This window comes from Chroicocephalus ridibundus, chromosome 22 (assembly GCF_963924245.1).
Source record: "Chroicocephalus ridibundus chromosome 22, bChrRid1.1, whole genome shotgun sequence".
In the NCBI taxonomy this organism is placed as follows: domain Eukaryota; kingdom Metazoa; phylum Chordata; class Aves; order Charadriiformes; family Laridae; genus Chroicocephalus; species Chroicocephalus ridibundus.
Genome location: NC_086305.1, coordinates 2,319,206 through 2,333,980, shown reverse-complemented (window position 1 = coordinate 2,333,980; position 14,775 = coordinate 2,319,206). Strand labels below are relative to the sequence as shown.

The following is a 14,775-nucleotide window of genomic DNA, read 5'->3' as shown; positions in this document are numbered from 1 at the left end:
GCCGCCCAGCGGCCCCGCCGCGTCACCGGACGCGCATCAGCACCGAGCCCGGGCTGGCACGGCACGGCACGGCACGGCACGGCACGGCACGGGGCTGGCATGGAATGACACGGCACGGCATGGCAAGAGGTTGGCACGGCACAGCCTGGCGTGGGGATGGCACGGCACGGCACGGCACGGCATGAGGCTGGCACGGAATGGCACGGGACAGGCACAGCATGGCATGGCCTGGCACGGGGCTGGCACAGCATGACACAACATGGCCTGAGGCTGGCACAGCATGGCATGGCATGGGGCTGGCATGGAACAGCATGGCATGGCATGGCACGGCATGACATGACGTGGGCCTGGCATGGGTCTGGCACAGAATGGCACGGCACAACATGGCACAGCATGACACGGGGCTGGCACAACACAACACTGCCTGGCATGGGCCTGGCATGGAACGGCATGGCACGATATGGCACAGCACAGCACGGGGCTGGCACGGCACGGCACAGCAGCCTGCCTGGCTCAGCGCAGCCCAGCAGGGCAGGGTCTGGCATGGCACAGCACGATATGGCACAGCCTGGGGCTGGCACAGTCTGCCTGGCTCGGTACAGCCCATCATAGCAGGGTCTGGCACGGCATGGGGCTGGCAGAGGCCTGGCACAATCTGCCTGGCTTGGTACAGCCCAGTGCAGCATGGCACAGCACAGGACAGCATGGCATGGGGCTGGCACAGCACAGAATATGACAGCCCAGAACTGGCACAGTCTTCCTGGCGTGGTACAGCCCAGAATGGCACGGTCTGGCATGGCACGGCATGCCGCAGCATGGCACAGGGCTGGAACAGCCCGGCACAGCATGGCACAGCACTGCATGGCCTGGGGCTGGCCCGGCAAAGCATGGGGCTGGCACAGCAGGGTCCACGTCTGTCCTGCAGTCCTTATGGCCTGGCACGGTCCTTATGGCACAGCACAGTCCTTACGGCCTGGCACAGCAAACACTGCCCAGTGCAGTCCAGCATGGCACGGCACAGCCCAGTCTGGCGTGGCGTGGTCCGGCGCGGCACAGCCCGGCCTGGTGTAGCACGGCATGGCACAGCCCAGCCCAGCGCAGCCCAGCCCTGCTGTGTGCTGTGGCACGGCAAAGCCCGGCAACGGCTCAGTTTGGCACGGCACGGCATGGTGTGCGCACCCCCCGCACCCTCTGTGCCCCCGCCCTGGCCATGCCCACGGCAGTGGGACGGAGGGGTCCCGGCAGCGCCGTCCTGGCGCAGGGACACTCCTGCCACCGCCGCCCTCCGGCCCTGAGCAAAAGCCACACAAGGGGACGCTTTCTGCAGGGACAAGGGGACTCTGTGCACGGCCCTCGGTGCCACCCGGCTCCACAGTCCCGGGGTCATCCGCCCCGTCATGCGGCTGCCCCGGTGACACCGCGCTCTCCTGCATCACTGGGGCTTTGTTCGCCACCGCGGGGGACAAGTCGTGCCGGGGATGGGCATAAGGCGCCCGATTTTGGGGACAGCAGCGCTCACACGAGTGCGCGCACACACGCACACACACACACGCTGCCGAAACAACCCCAACCCTTGGAGCAGCCCCTCAAGACTCGCCCGGTTACGTGCAGGGGAGCGAAAACATGCCGTGAAGTTTGCAAAAAAAAAAAAAAAAAAAAAAAAAAAAAAAAAAGGGTCAAAAACCCCAAAAACCCCAAGAGATCTCTTTTGCTTACCTTGCACTTCTCGCCGGGCCGGGGCACGCGCTGCAGCTGGGGCAGGTTTTGGCCAAGTCCCGGCAGGCACGCCGGCAGAAAAGGGGGATATTTTCATTGCTTTCTCTTTCATTTTTGGTAAAAGTGAGGCATGCAATCACGCCTCGCGCTCTGCCCTGCCTGGGACCAGCCGCCCTTCGGCGAGCTTTTAGCAGAAGAGGAAACGCCAGGCACGGGGAGCTGTGCCGAGCGCCGGGGCTGCCGCCGAGCTGGGGGGGGGCACCCACTGGGTGCTGGGGGACGGGGCATCCGGGAAGGGCAGCGGAGCCCTGGATGCGGCGTGGGACCCCCCGGGTGGCCGATGCTGGGGTGGCTGCTGGCGGCGCTGGCGTGGGGCGGTAAGTGCTGCTGCGGCGTCGGGAGATGAGAGATAACTTCAGAGAACTTTCAATGAACGATTCGGGGGCGATAAGGGCCGGGGAGCTGTCGCTGTGATGGAGACGCTCGCCTGAAGCCACAGGGATGGAGTCAAGGCGGGTGAATCCCCGCCGGCGGTGGGCAGGAGCCGGGGCGAGCGGCACCGTCCAGCACCACATCCCCGGGAGCGGGAAAATGTTTTTTTTTTTTGGGTGAGAATCGCCCACGCGGCTGCTCCGATCCCCAAGGCGAGCGGCGTGGGGATGGGGCGATGGCTGCGCCGCTGCTCCATCCTGGCCTTGCCTGAACCGCCGGGGTTTGGGGTGCGGGAACCCCCCAACCGCTGCCCTCTCCCCCAGGCACCGCCGCGGCCCCCGGCTTCTCCTGCTGGAAGCAATGCGGCTCCCGCAGCTTCAGCTGCTCCTGGCCCCCCCACGGCCCCGACGGCAACACCACCTACCTCCTGACGCTCTGGTGAGTCGGGCACCGTGGCGGGGACCGTCCTGGGGAGCTCATGGGATGTGTCCTGATCGGGACACGTGGGGACATGTGGGGATATGTGCCCTCCACATCCCAAGCCCACCCGCATCCGACCTTGTCCCGCTCCCCCCCCGGCAGCTACGCGAGCCGCACGCAGTGCCAGCAGTTCAAGGCGGGCACGGGGACGACGTACACCCTGAACTATCGCCACGTCTACGTCCTCAGCAACGCCACGGCCTGGGTGGAGGCGCGCTGGGGGGCCCACGTCCACAGGACCCCCAACCTCACGCTGTACCTCGACAAGGCCGGTAAGCGCCCGTGGGGCCGGGACAGGCGCCAGCAGCAGCGCCGATAACCGCGAGACCACCTCGTCCTTACAGTCAAGCTGCATCCGCCCCCCACCGGGATGCCCTTCACCAAGACCGGTGGCCAGCTGCACCTGCGGGTGCCGCGGCCGCCGTGCCACGACTGGGGCCAGCCGCCGCAGCGGGAGGCTCGCTTCCGGAGGAAGGGTGATCGCGGCTGGACGCAGGTAAAAATGCCGTTTGCCGGGGCCGGCGGTGACTGACGGGATGGTCGGTAGCATCACAGCAGCCCAGGGAGCGTGGGGGCTCAGTGACGCCATGGTCCCCCCCGAAACGCGGCCGTGTCCCATCTGTTTTGCCGCGTTACGGGCTCTGCCCCGTCCTCCCGGCCGTGGGATCCCGCTGCCGCCCGTAACAGGATCAGGCCGCGATCCGCAGGGATTACACAGGCAAAACCCCAGATTATACTAATGACGATGACGGATGAAATCTGGACGCTTGTCCCCAGTGAAATCCCCCGCAGCCAGGGAGCCCCCACCCCTCTCAATTGCCGACAGGGGGGTCCCGGGGTCCCATGGTACCTCAGCCAAGGGGACCCTCCTGGCCACCGTGTCCCCTGCATCCCGTTTGGCACTCTCAGCCCCTGGGATGTTTGGGGGACACAGGGCAGCGTCTGCCTTATGTCCCAGTAACATACTGGTTTTACTGGGCGGGTGCCTCCGTCCCCGGTTCTCTCTGCAGGTGACGTGTGAGTCGGTGACGGACGAGAACGACTCAGGTCGGTTTATCCCGCAGGGATGCGGGGGACGGGCATCCCCCGGGGTGCTCCCAGGTCCCGGTGGGAGGGCTCTGCCCATGCTCCCCCCAGCACCCTGCGATGGCCAAGACCTGGCAGAAAGGGGGGGGTCACCCCCCGCCTGACCCTGCCACCCTGCTCTAGTGACCTGCGCCCTGGGGAGGGACGGCAGCTTCGAGGTCCAGCTCCGGCACAAGCTCCCTCACTGGAGCAGCTACTGGAGCGACTGGAGCAGCTCTATCTTCGTTCCTGAGGGTGAGGAAGAGGAGAGGAAGCGGGTGAGATCCCAATGGCTCCCGAAAATGCCGATAGCCTGGCTGGGCTCGTTCCTCTTGCAGAAATCCTGGAAAGCCCGGAGCTGAGCTACCAGCTGGGAAAACTGGGGAGAGATGGGCAGCGGGTGCTGAGGCTGGGCTGGCAGGTACAGCGGCATCCCGGGGACCCTCCTGGGTGTCCCCCCACCATTTCACCCCCCGAGCCGCCCCCTCTCCCTCCCGCAGCGAGCCCCCGAGGAGCAAGGCAATGTCAGCTACACCCTGTGCGCCCGCATGCTGGCGTGCCGCTGCGCCCAGCCGGCCGAGGAGGACACGGTGGAGCTGGGGATGGAGGTGACAGCGCACAACCTCACCCTCTCCGGGGCCGAGTACGAAATCCTGCTGACAGCGGCCAACGCCGCGGGGCCGGGGCCGGTGCGGGAGCTCCGTGTGCCGGCAGAGCAGCGCTCAGGTACCAGCCCCGTGAGAAGGACCGAGCTCCCGGTGACCTCGAGGGAGTTATTTTCCACCAAGCAGGACACCAGCCATCCCTCGCGCTCTCTGTTTCATCCCAGATCTCAGATTCAAGGACGTCAGCGTGGCCGGCAGCACCGTGACGGCGCGGTGGGAAGCACGGAGCCCTGGCGTCGCCTACTGCTTCGAGCAGCAGCCGCTGCTGCCGGGAGCCTCAAAACAGGGCATTTGCACCCAACGGGATTTCCCTGCCAAGAGCATCCATGTGGAGAAAGGCAAGGGAGCCCCACACCCGTCCCTGCCGCCTGGGGCTGGATCCTGGCAGGGATTTAACCAGTATCCCCGGTTCCTGCCCCAGGAGCACTGGACACGCCGGCGTGTTACCGCCTGGCCGTGCACGGCTGGGCCCCGGCGCGGGGCTGGTCCACCTTCGCCTTGCAGCACCACTACTCCAGCAACGGTACGTATGGAAACGCGCAGCACCCGCTCCTGGTTTAACTGCAAAAAGGGGAATTCCCGACAACTCCCTCCCCATTTTTTTTTTTGCACCCCCCACCATCACACGCAGCCTCGCTGGCCCGGCCCATCCACATCAACGCCAGCGATGCCACCATCGTCCTCCAGTGGAGCCCGTCCCCCCGTGCCGCCTGTCCCGGGGCGCTGGCCAAGTACCTCATCTGCCACGTGGCCAAGGGGGACAACGTGACGTGTGAGTGCGACACCCCCGTCCGCATGGGGCAGGGGGAGGGTTGGCTACCGCCGGGCTACTCCCTGCTCCTTGTCATTTGCCCAGATGCTGAAGCAGATGCCGCGGCATCGCACTTCGCCCTCCAAAACCTCCGTCCCGGCACAACCTACAAGGTGGGCGTTTGGGAGGTGACAGCGGAGAGCGGAAGGACCTGCAGCACTTCACGGGACTTCCATACCAAGGCGCTGGGTAATGGCTGGAGACCCCGTCCCTTCCCCGGTCCCCGTGGGGTGCTCTCCGTGGGGTGCTCGCCCTCACCCCTAAACAGCTCCAGTGTCCCAGGCGGGGTGCCGGGGACAGAAATGCCACCACCCAGCTGTGCCCGTCCCCAGGAGCGGTGTGGAAATCCAACCTGACGTACCTGGGCATCTTGCTTGCTCTCCCTGCCGTGGCCACCATCTACCAGCTGAGCAAAAAGAGGTGACGGCGGCACCCTCGCCCCCCTTCTTCAGCCATCCCCCCCTCCCCAATCCCCCGTTACCCCCCCTCACCAACCACCCCCTCCCCAGGGCTCGCCGCCTCCTCTTCCCACCCCTGCCCCAGCCCGTGGGCACCAAAGCCATCCAGTTCTCCACCGGCGACGTGAACCAGGTGAGACGCAAGGTGCAAGAGGGGTCGTATCCTGCACCCCAGCAGGTGCCCAACGCCCATCAATGTCCCTGGCATGGCACGTTCCCCCCACAAACGCATCCAACCCTCAGGGCCAGCCCCGGCCAGGTTTCGTGGAGCCCTCAGAGAGGTTCAGCTCAGCCGACCTGCTGATAATGGAGCTGGATCCCGGGAAGCGGATGGCCGACGCCAGCACACGGCCCGGCACGCCACAGCCCGTCCCCGTGGCTGAAGAGCCGGTGGTGGTGTGCCCGTCGGGCTGCGAGAAGGAGCTGCCGTTCACCTACCGGAGGCAGGAGGTGCTGAGCCCGGTGGGATTTCCACTGCCCAGCAGTACTGGCGAGGAGGAGGAGGATGAGGAGGAAGAGGAGGAGGAAGAGGAGGGAAGGTGGGGGCAGCGCCAGCCGCTGGTCCCCATTGCCCTGCTCATCTCTGACAAACCCGTCATCATCAGGGACGAGGAAGGATGGGACCCATCGCCGGAGAAGTCGGTGCCATAACCTTCTCCAGGCTGGGGCAGCGGGGAGGGACAGCAGGAGGGGGATGAAGGAGGGGATCCCTCGGGATGCTGAGCACCCAGGCGGGATGCTGAGCACCCGCCTCTTGGGCTCACGGTCGCACCAGCGCTTCCAGGGGGTTTTCTGGTTTCCAGGATATGGAAGGCAGTGCCTCCAGATGCTGGGGCCAGGACCTGGCCACCCACTTCCCAGCCTCAGGATGCTCATTCCCTTTCATTGGCGATGGATAAGGAGGGAAGGCAGCTGCAGAGCCCGGCCGGGGCTGAGGGTGGGACGGGGAGCAGAGGCAGAGCTTCACCTCGGCTGCCTCCTGCCCTCCCGCCGCAGCCAGCATCGCCCCGGCCCCTGCGGGATGGGGGGGGCGGGAACAGCCCCAGCACCAAACGCCGGCTACTCGCAAAAAAACTAATGATATGCAAAAAAAAAAAAAAAAAAAGCAAAAAATAAAACAATAAATGCAAAGATAAAAAAGTAAATGCCAAAAAAAAATTAAAAATTAAAATAAACACGCAAAGTAGCAGGGCTGAGATGGCTTCCCTTGCCTGACCCGCGTGGATTACAGCAAGGAGTCAGAGCGGAGGCATTCCACGGCGCTGCGGAGGACGCAGCCGGGCAGCGGGGCCGGGACTGGGGGTGACGTGGGGAGCGCAGGGCCCCCCCCAGCACCCACCTGTGGGGCCACGCCGCCACCTCGGCCTTATCTGGGGCAGAACGGGAGATGCTGCTGAAGATGAAGAGCGGTTTGCGGTTCCGTCTGCCCCGCGCGCGGGGGCCGGAGGCGTCAGCGTTTACTTGCTGAGAGTGCAAAAAATAAAAAAAAAAAAAAAATAAAAAAAAAAAAATGGGGTTAGTTGCATGGGGAAGTCCGGGGAGAGGTAGCGCCGGCACAGCCGCCGTGGCTCTGCCGCAGCTGCCGGTGTACGGCTCGGCCTCCTCGCTGCTGCTTTTAGCCCCGCTCGTGTTTTGCAAGGGGTTCCACCAAAACGCCACTCGCAGCACCGGCACGCGCGCGCAGAAACCGCGCTGATGAACTGGAGATAACACACCGGGGAGCGCGGCCGGGGCGGCACATGGCTGCGTTTCGGCACGTTCCCCGGCACAACCCCTGCCAGCCGTGAGAGGGTCGGGATTTACAGCTCTTCCCAGCGCTCCGGGGATGGGGACAGCTGCAATGGCGTCATTCCCATGGCCGGGGGTCCCGGATGGCTGGGTGCACGCAGGACCCCCTGCCACCGTGCCCCCCGCCGCTGTGCCCACCGGTGTCCGGCACCGCGCGTCCCGGGTGTCCCAGCTGCCGGCAGAGCCACGAGGTGGCACCAGCCCCGCGTCCCCTCGGTGCTTTCCCACCTCCCGGCAGAGCGAATCCATCCTTCCCTCCCCGCCACGCATCACCCCACGGCCCCTGCATCCCCGCAGCCTCCATCCTTGCTCTCCCGCATCCCAAATCCCTCAGGATCGGCTGGATAAGGGGGATCCCGGCCCCAGAAATCCAGCCAGAGAGATCAGATGTAGGGATTTGTTAGGGATTTTCTTGGGATTTGGGTGATGCCGGGCCTGCCGTCAGCACGCACCGGGCCAGCCACGTGCGGAGGGAGTATTCGGTTACCGGCTGGGCGCGAGCGCGCCCTTGGGTTGCAGCCCCGGCCCCTGTTTACAGCCCATTTTTGGGGCCGGAGCGGCGAAGGAAGCGGCACCGGGGCCACGGCTCGGCACGGTTGGGCAGCGGCAGTAAACACATCGCCCGGCGCTTGGCCAGCGCCGCCGGTGGTTAATCATTCCTCTTCGTGGAACAAGTTCATGCCCGGCCAGCCAGTCCCCACTGCTGCTCTAAAGCACCCCGGGGAAAGGGGGGGGCAGGACACCCCCCGTCACCCCCATGGGGTCACCCGTTGGGGATCAATCCCACCCATGGTGCCGCTCGCGTCCCCCCTGACACCTGCAGGGACAGCCCCGTCCCCACACGTGTCCCGAGTTGGTCAGTGCTCTGCCGGCAACACGGTGCCACTCAGAGCCCACGGGCAACGTGCCGGGGAAAACTAATTAAGCCGGCCTTGCCAATTAGTGCAACTGAATGGCTCAGGACTTTCTAATTAGTTTAAATTTCACAAGACTGTTTTCCAAACGAGTCTCCGGGAGCCGCTCTCAGCCCAGCGACCCGAGGACGGCCGCCGGGTCGTCTCTTGCAGCCAGGACATGACCTTCTCCGCTCTGCCATCTGGATCCGACCCCGTGCAGGACCCAAAGTGCTGCAGGGCATCGGTTGTGCCTGGCCAGAGCCACTGCCACCCACAGCCTGAGAACGAGCAACTCGTGACACCAAATGGGGAACTCCTTGTCAGACAGCTCTGGGGTAAGCAGCAAAAAAGCCACCGCAACGGGGAGAACAAAGCTCAGCCCAGCGCGGGGGGACGGCGGGACCGGCATTGATCCCAAAGGCACCCCGAATCACGGGGTGCCCCCGGCTTTGGGGTGCTCAGCGGAGCAGCCCCAGCCATCCACACACACGTACCCCAACACCTTTACAAGCAGCTAATTTTAAGACGCCACTGCCTTTTATTTTTAGAGGAGGACATCTGATTATGTCCTGCGTTGCCTTTTTATATTGCCTGATAACGCTGACTATTTCTGCTCGGCTGTTTACAGCCGCCGGCGCTGCCCCGGGGAAGGTGCCGCCGGCCAAGGCGAGCGCTGAGCATCCCTGCCCGAAAGTGGAAAACCTCCCCCGGCTCCTGCAGCGTCCCGGCAACCTGTCCCTGCAAGCGAATCACACCGGGGACACGCACGAATGGATTTACCCCGCACCGCCTCCGCTTGGCTCTTGTTAAGCGGAAAATTCAGCGCTGCATCCCGAGGAAGCAGCCGGAGCCGAGAGGAGATGCTCAGAGCCCTGGGGGGTTTTTGCTTTGGGCTCCCCGGTTTTAGAATTCTGGGGGATGCGAGCTCAGGAAAGGCATAAAGCAGCCGGAGGGGTTTGCTACAGGCCCATAAACATCAGCCCCCGGGGGAAGGCGATGTCCATCCCTGCGGGTCCCGGCTGGGATTCTGCTCCCAGATGGAGGAGTTTAACCTGTTTCCCAGCCTTGGGGGCAAGCACAGCCCCGCGGAACAGCTGGCTGTTAGCACGGGCAGTGGAGAAGGCTGCAAACCTGCAGCCCCTTCTCGTGTCCATCCCTCTCGCAGCCCCTTCCCGCGTCCATCCCGCACCCTTTTTCCCTGCCCGGAGAGGAGCCGATGCCAGCGGGGTGTTTGAGCAGGGCCGGACCACGAGCCGTGGCAGGGAGGAGGATTATTTGCCGGGCAAGAAGCCACCACCTACACAATGGTCACCCGCTCCCGGGGGGATTAGATGACCGTTCAGGAGCCGCTTTGACTTAATCGCTAAGCAAACAAACCCATCCCTAGGATATTTCTTTTAATTCCATACGCAAAATTCACGGGCTGCATCTCACCCCGGGGCCGGCGGCTCTTTCCCCACCCTGGCATTGCAAAACCCCCGTGGTGGGGATGCAGGTCCTCGGGGTAGGAAAAACCTCCGCAGCTGGGGAATTTTTGCATTTCCTCCCTAAGAAAAGCTTTTGGGCTTCTCGCCCACCAAAATCCCCCCTCCACCCCCGAGGCATCGCTGGCGCAGGCGTCCCAGCTGTGGCCGTGCAGCGGGGCAGGGGACACGGGGAGCACAGCTGGACGGACACCCACAGCTGGACGGGCGGCCGCTGCCGGGCTGGGCTTGTTTTGAAAGTCACGGCAGTATTTCAGCGCCGGGCATTTCGCAACCGTACAGTGTCACAACAACAACAACAACTGCAGTTTTACTTTGCAAACAGGGCCCAGCACCCCCCGGCTCTTTCCTGCTCGCGTCAGGCTGAGCTTGCCCGCTGCAGCGGCTCCACCCGGGCAGGCGTTACTTCCAAACCCAGGAATGGAAAACGACCCGAAGCTGCAGCAAAACTGAATATTTATCCGCGTTTTTCTCCCCGCCCTGAGGGGCTGCGCTGGGTGTCTCGGATCACTGCAAAAACCCCCCTGGGATGCTGCGTGCCCCGGCGCGTGAGCCGGGAGATGTGGTTAGAAACCATCTTCTCCTTCTGCCGCGCAAGAAACAACGCCGGCGATGGCAGGAAATCTTTTCTTTCTGCAGTTTGAAGGTTTTCGGACGGCTGCTCTCCGGGCTGGCAGCCCCGGGGGCAGCTCAGCCTCTGGCAGGGCCGAAGCTTTCCAGGCTTTGGCAGCAGCCTGGCGTGGCAGAGCCCCAGCTATTGCCTTTTTTAATTTTTTTTTTTTTCAACCAAAACCCTAGAATACCGACTAAAAAAAAAAAAAGTCATAACCCAAGAGCGTTGGGAGCCAGGCGGCCGCCTCCTCCCTGTGTTTCCCCGGCTATCGGGAGATCTGGCAGGAAAGGACGCGGTGCCCTTATCGGCGCACACACATTCCCTGCCCTCTTGGCAGCCGGGACGCCCAGAGGTTTGCGCCGTAAACATATTTTGCTCGAGCAGGCGGCCGGGGTTGAGCTAAGGATAACCGGCTCGGCAGGAACCACAGAACCCCCCGCCCCCCCAAACAATCCCATTTTTTGCATCAAACCCCGACCCGTGAACGCAGGGCTAGGACTGATCCCGGAGCAAGCGACCAGCAACGAATACGAGACCAAAAGCAATTTCTTCCCCCCTCTGAGATCTGCTCCCCCCGCTGTTTACCAACTCTTTGCAAGCAGATTGACTCTCCCTCATTTTTTCACACACAAAACCGCCGGGAAAGCGGAGGGAACCGGCTCGGGGCCCCCCGGGACCATCCGGCAGCGCCCTCCCTGCCGGCACTGCCCGCCACAGCCACCTCCAACCGGCTGGGACCCCCCGGCTATCGCCGCCTCCATCGCCGGCCGGGATACGGGGGCATTTACACAGCTGCTCAGCAGGAAAATCCATCTCCCTGCTCTACATAAACCCTGGCTTTTAAAAGTAATTGGGTGCAGGCTTGCTAATGAGGTCACTGGATGGGGAGGGGGTTTAATTGGAAGCTCCTGGCGATGCTGGGCATGCCTAGAGCTGCTTTGGATCCTTCTTCTCCTCCCCCAAACTGGGTTTGCCCTGAGGGGTTTTTTTTTTGTTGAAATCAGCTCCAAATTGCTGCTGCTTGTTGGGGGGAAAGAAAAAAGGCGCACAACCCCGTTTCTGGAGACTTTGGGATTGGGGAGTGGGAGGAGGGATGGGAGCGGTGGGGTTTGCCAGGGTTGCCCCATCGCAGGAGCTGCCCTGGGAGGGGGACCGAGGCGGCAGGGGACAAGGAGCAGCGGGGGTGATGGCCCTTTGCCTCTTGGCTGGGGACGGCTGTGTCCCCACCGGCACCCAGTGGCAGTGCTGCTTCCCTCCTCCCTGGTGCCAAACGCCCTGCGCGAGCGAGGTTTCAGCGCGGGGAGATGCAGTGGTCAGGGCACGGGGTGCCACCGTGCCACGTCCCCTGAGATGTGGCAGGGGACAGGCGCCCCGCGCCGGACGGGGGTTTCTGCACGACGTGTGGAGCGGCTCCCGGGAGCGACGGCAAACGCAGCGGGGTGGGACCGGCGCTGGGTGCAAAGTCCCATGGCGCCGTGTCCCCAGCACGGCCCTGTCACCCACACATCCCCGCCCATCCCTGCGTGCCGGCGTGGGAGCCGTACCGCGTCCCCAACCAGCCCAGCGCCATCCCCACGCGCCCTGTTTGTGTACCAACACGTCACGCGACCGCTCGTGACGGGGGGGACTTTTTAGCGTTGTGGTTTGGTTTTTTTTTTTTAACAAAGCCAAAATATTTGTGTCCCCACAGGGATGGCTCTGGGTCACCCGAGCCCGGGACGCTGCGCCGGGGTCCCAGCGGGAGAGGGGACACCCGGCTCAGTGCGGAGGGTCCCCGCTGGCACCCGGTGGCTCCGGCCCCCCGCGCAGTCCCCGCTGTTTATACATAGACATGTTTGCGCGCGGTGCCCAGCCCCTTCCTCGCTCCCAAACAACTGGATAAAAGTCAAAAAGTCATAAAAATTTTCCATTGCCTGAGGGAGGGCACGGTGACCGCGCGAGGGGCCGGGCAGCCCCACAGCGAGGGACCCCAAACGGGGGGGGGTCAACCCCAGAAAAACACGGGGTTGGGTTTGATACAGTGAATAAAGGTGGTGTTTTGCTCCCAGCAGCCCACGGCATCGACCAGCCCTGCAGTAAACACCCTGCGGTAAATGCGGCACCGGCAGCGCCTGCCGCCATCAGGGCTTGTGGGGCGTCTCGGTGAGCGCCGCGATGCCCGCTCGCACCGGCATGATGCTCCCAGGGCACGCGGCACGTGCAGCGCATCCATCTGGCTGCTCCAGACCCTGTTTTTCACCATAAACCAGCCCCGGTTTCTCTGCAGTTTTCCCCTGCCCAGGCCTGGCCGCTGCTCTGGGAAAAAGCTGCGATTCCTGTCGAGCTGGCGGGGAAAGCCCCGGCGCAGGGATGCGGGGACTTTGCCTGCGGTTTGCGTGGGCGGGAGCGGCTCCGGCAAACAGGCGGCTGAGTCAGCGGACGAAGGACGGCCGCGACGCCGCCCCGGCATGTCAGGGTGCGCGGCTGCTTCCCGGCACCCCCCCCCGGAGCTCTGCCACGTGAAGGGGGATCCCGGAGATGCCGCCGGGACCAGGAAGCACCAGAGGCTGGAGCAAAACCAAAGCAGGGCCTGGTGCTGCCGGGGACCACGTGCGTGACCCCGAGGTGCTCGCTGGCACAGTTTGGGGACGAGCCGGCCCCCGTGCCCCCGAGCACCCACCGGTGCCGACTCGCTGCTCCCCAGGGTGTGAGCCCGGCTCCGGACCCGCTGCGAAGATGCTGAATTTGGGCAGTGGATCGACCCCATCCCCAGCGCGGGGACAGCGCGGGGCATCCCCCTTTGGGCAAACCCCACATTTACCATCACCGCCCGCCCGCCCGCCCCACAAACAACCGGCCCCCGCTGCCCCCACGGTGGGTGTTTTTGGGGCGAGCTGCCACCCCCGCGGGGCTGAGCCCAGCTGGGACGGGGGAGGCGGCGCTCGCTGCGGGTGCTGGACGGGCGCCCGGGCCGGCAGGCAGCAGCCGCGCAGCTGATCCCCGGCACATTCTGTCCCTGCCAGCGCCGGGACGGCCGCGAGCTTCGCGTGTCACCCTCCCCGCGGCATGGCCGCGCTGGCCCCCGCCGCTGACCCAACGCGGAGGACAACAGCCTCAAGCAAAGGCCATGGCCGCCAGGCTGGGACCCACCATCCTCCAGGGATGGGGGGTCCGGGGGGAGGAGAAGCCCCTCCGTGTGCTGCAGAAAGGGGCGGCAGGGCCCTGAGCTGCAGTGGGGGGGGGTCCCAACACCCTACAGAGCCCTGAGCTGCAGCAGGGGGGGTCCAGCATCTTGAGGAGCCCTGAGCTGCAGTGGGGGGGGTCCCAACACCCTACAGAGCCCTGAGCTGCAGCAGGGGGGGTCCAGCATCTTGAGGAGCCCTGAGCTGCAGTGGGGGGGGTCCCAACACCCTACAGAGCCCTGAGCTGCAGCAGGGGGGGTCCAGCATCTTGAGGAGCCCTGAGCTGCAGTGGGGGGGGTCCCAACACCCTACAGAGCCCTGAGCTGCAGCAGGGGGGGCCCAGCATCTTGAGGAGCCCTGAGCTGCAGTGGGGGGGTCCCAGCACCCTGCAGAGCCCTGAGCTGCAGCAGGGGGGGTCCCAACACCGCCGTGCCTGAAGCAGAGGGGTCCCACGCTTTGGGGGCTGAAGGGCAAAAAGGAAAAGAGAGCAGAGCAGAGCCGGGGGTGGGTGGGGGGGTGGCGTTTCCATGCCCCTCGCAAGGAGCAGGTTTTGCCGGGTGGTCTGGGAAGCATTTTCCGACGCGCAGGGCCAAGAGCTATAAATACTGCCGGCACTGTAATTGCATAACGCAACCCCTGCCCGGCAGCGGGTCTCTGTGCCGCGGCCCCGCCGGCATCGCCGCACATGGCACGGGGCCGCCCGGGCCCAGCAGCCCCCCGGGCAGCCCCCCCCCCATGCCTCGACCCCCCCGTGTGCCAGTGAGCAGAACAGTCCGGGCCGTTCCACAAGGACTTTGGAGCCTGGGAAGATAAACAGCAGAAGGTTGGAGGGAGCACCGGCGGCACTGCCAGCGGTTGTGAAAGCACTGTCGGGGGGGGTCCGCGCCTCCCCCCAGGCTCCGAATATCCAGACAGGGTATTTTTAGCCCCTCCGGGATTCAGGAGCTGGCAAGAGACCCAAGAGCGGCCGTGCCCCCCCAGCCGCCTTGCTGTGCTACTGTCCGGCTTTACAAGAAAAACCTGGAGGCATTCGCAAGAATTTCTGCTGGAAAGATCCCTCCCACGTGGGGGCCGGGAGCGGTGCCCACCGGTGTTGGGTTCCCTGGCCCGGCATGGCCTGTCCCCCGGCCGTCACCGTCACGGCATGACGTGCTTTCCCAGAACGACGCAGCGGGATGGATGAGCTGCTCGGCGGCTCCGCTCCCC

General features: G+C 64.6%; 2 protein-coding genes across 4 annotated transcripts; both read left to right on the top strand.

The window, feature by feature from the left end:
- Positions 1–1,667: 1,667 nt before the first annotated feature.
- Positions 1,668–6,638, top strand: IL12RB1 (interleukin 12 receptor subunit beta 1). Of its 3 annotated transcripts, none has more exons than XM_063358361.1 (15): positions 1,668–2,093; positions 2,472–2,586; positions 2,818–2,900; positions 2,973–3,124; positions 3,639–3,675; positions 3,838–3,948; positions 4,032–4,114; positions 4,194–4,419; positions 4,523–4,696; positions 4,780–4,881; positions 4,990–5,130; positions 5,215–5,358; positions 5,502–5,589; positions 5,679–5,760; positions 5,871–6,638. In XM_063358361.1, exons 1-15 carry the CDS (start codon positions 1,847–1,849, stop codon positions 6,276–6,278), a joined length of 2,193 nt encoding a protein of 730 aa, XP_063214431.1. In that variant the 5' UTR covers positions 1,668–1,846; the 3' UTR covers positions 6,279–6,638. The 3 variants fall into 3 exon arrangements, with proteins under 3 accessions (XP_063214431.1, XP_063214430.1, XP_063214429.1); XM_063358360.1 differs by having other exon boundaries at positions 2,731–2,900; positions 5,877–6,638; XM_063358359.1 differs by having other exon boundaries at positions 2,731–2,900.
- A 1,618-nt stretch (positions 6,639–8,256) lies between these two features.
- Positions 8,257–12,043, top strand: LOC134526476 (uncharacterized). Its single transcript, XM_063358395.1, has 2 exons — positions 8,257–8,646; positions 10,121–12,043. Exon 2 carries the CDS (start codon positions 10,325–10,327, stop codon positions 12,041–12,043), a length of 1,719 nt encoding a protein of 572 aa, XP_063214465.1. The 5' UTR covers positions 8,257–8,646; positions 10,121–10,324.
- Positions 12,044–14,775: the final 2,732 nt, after the last annotated feature.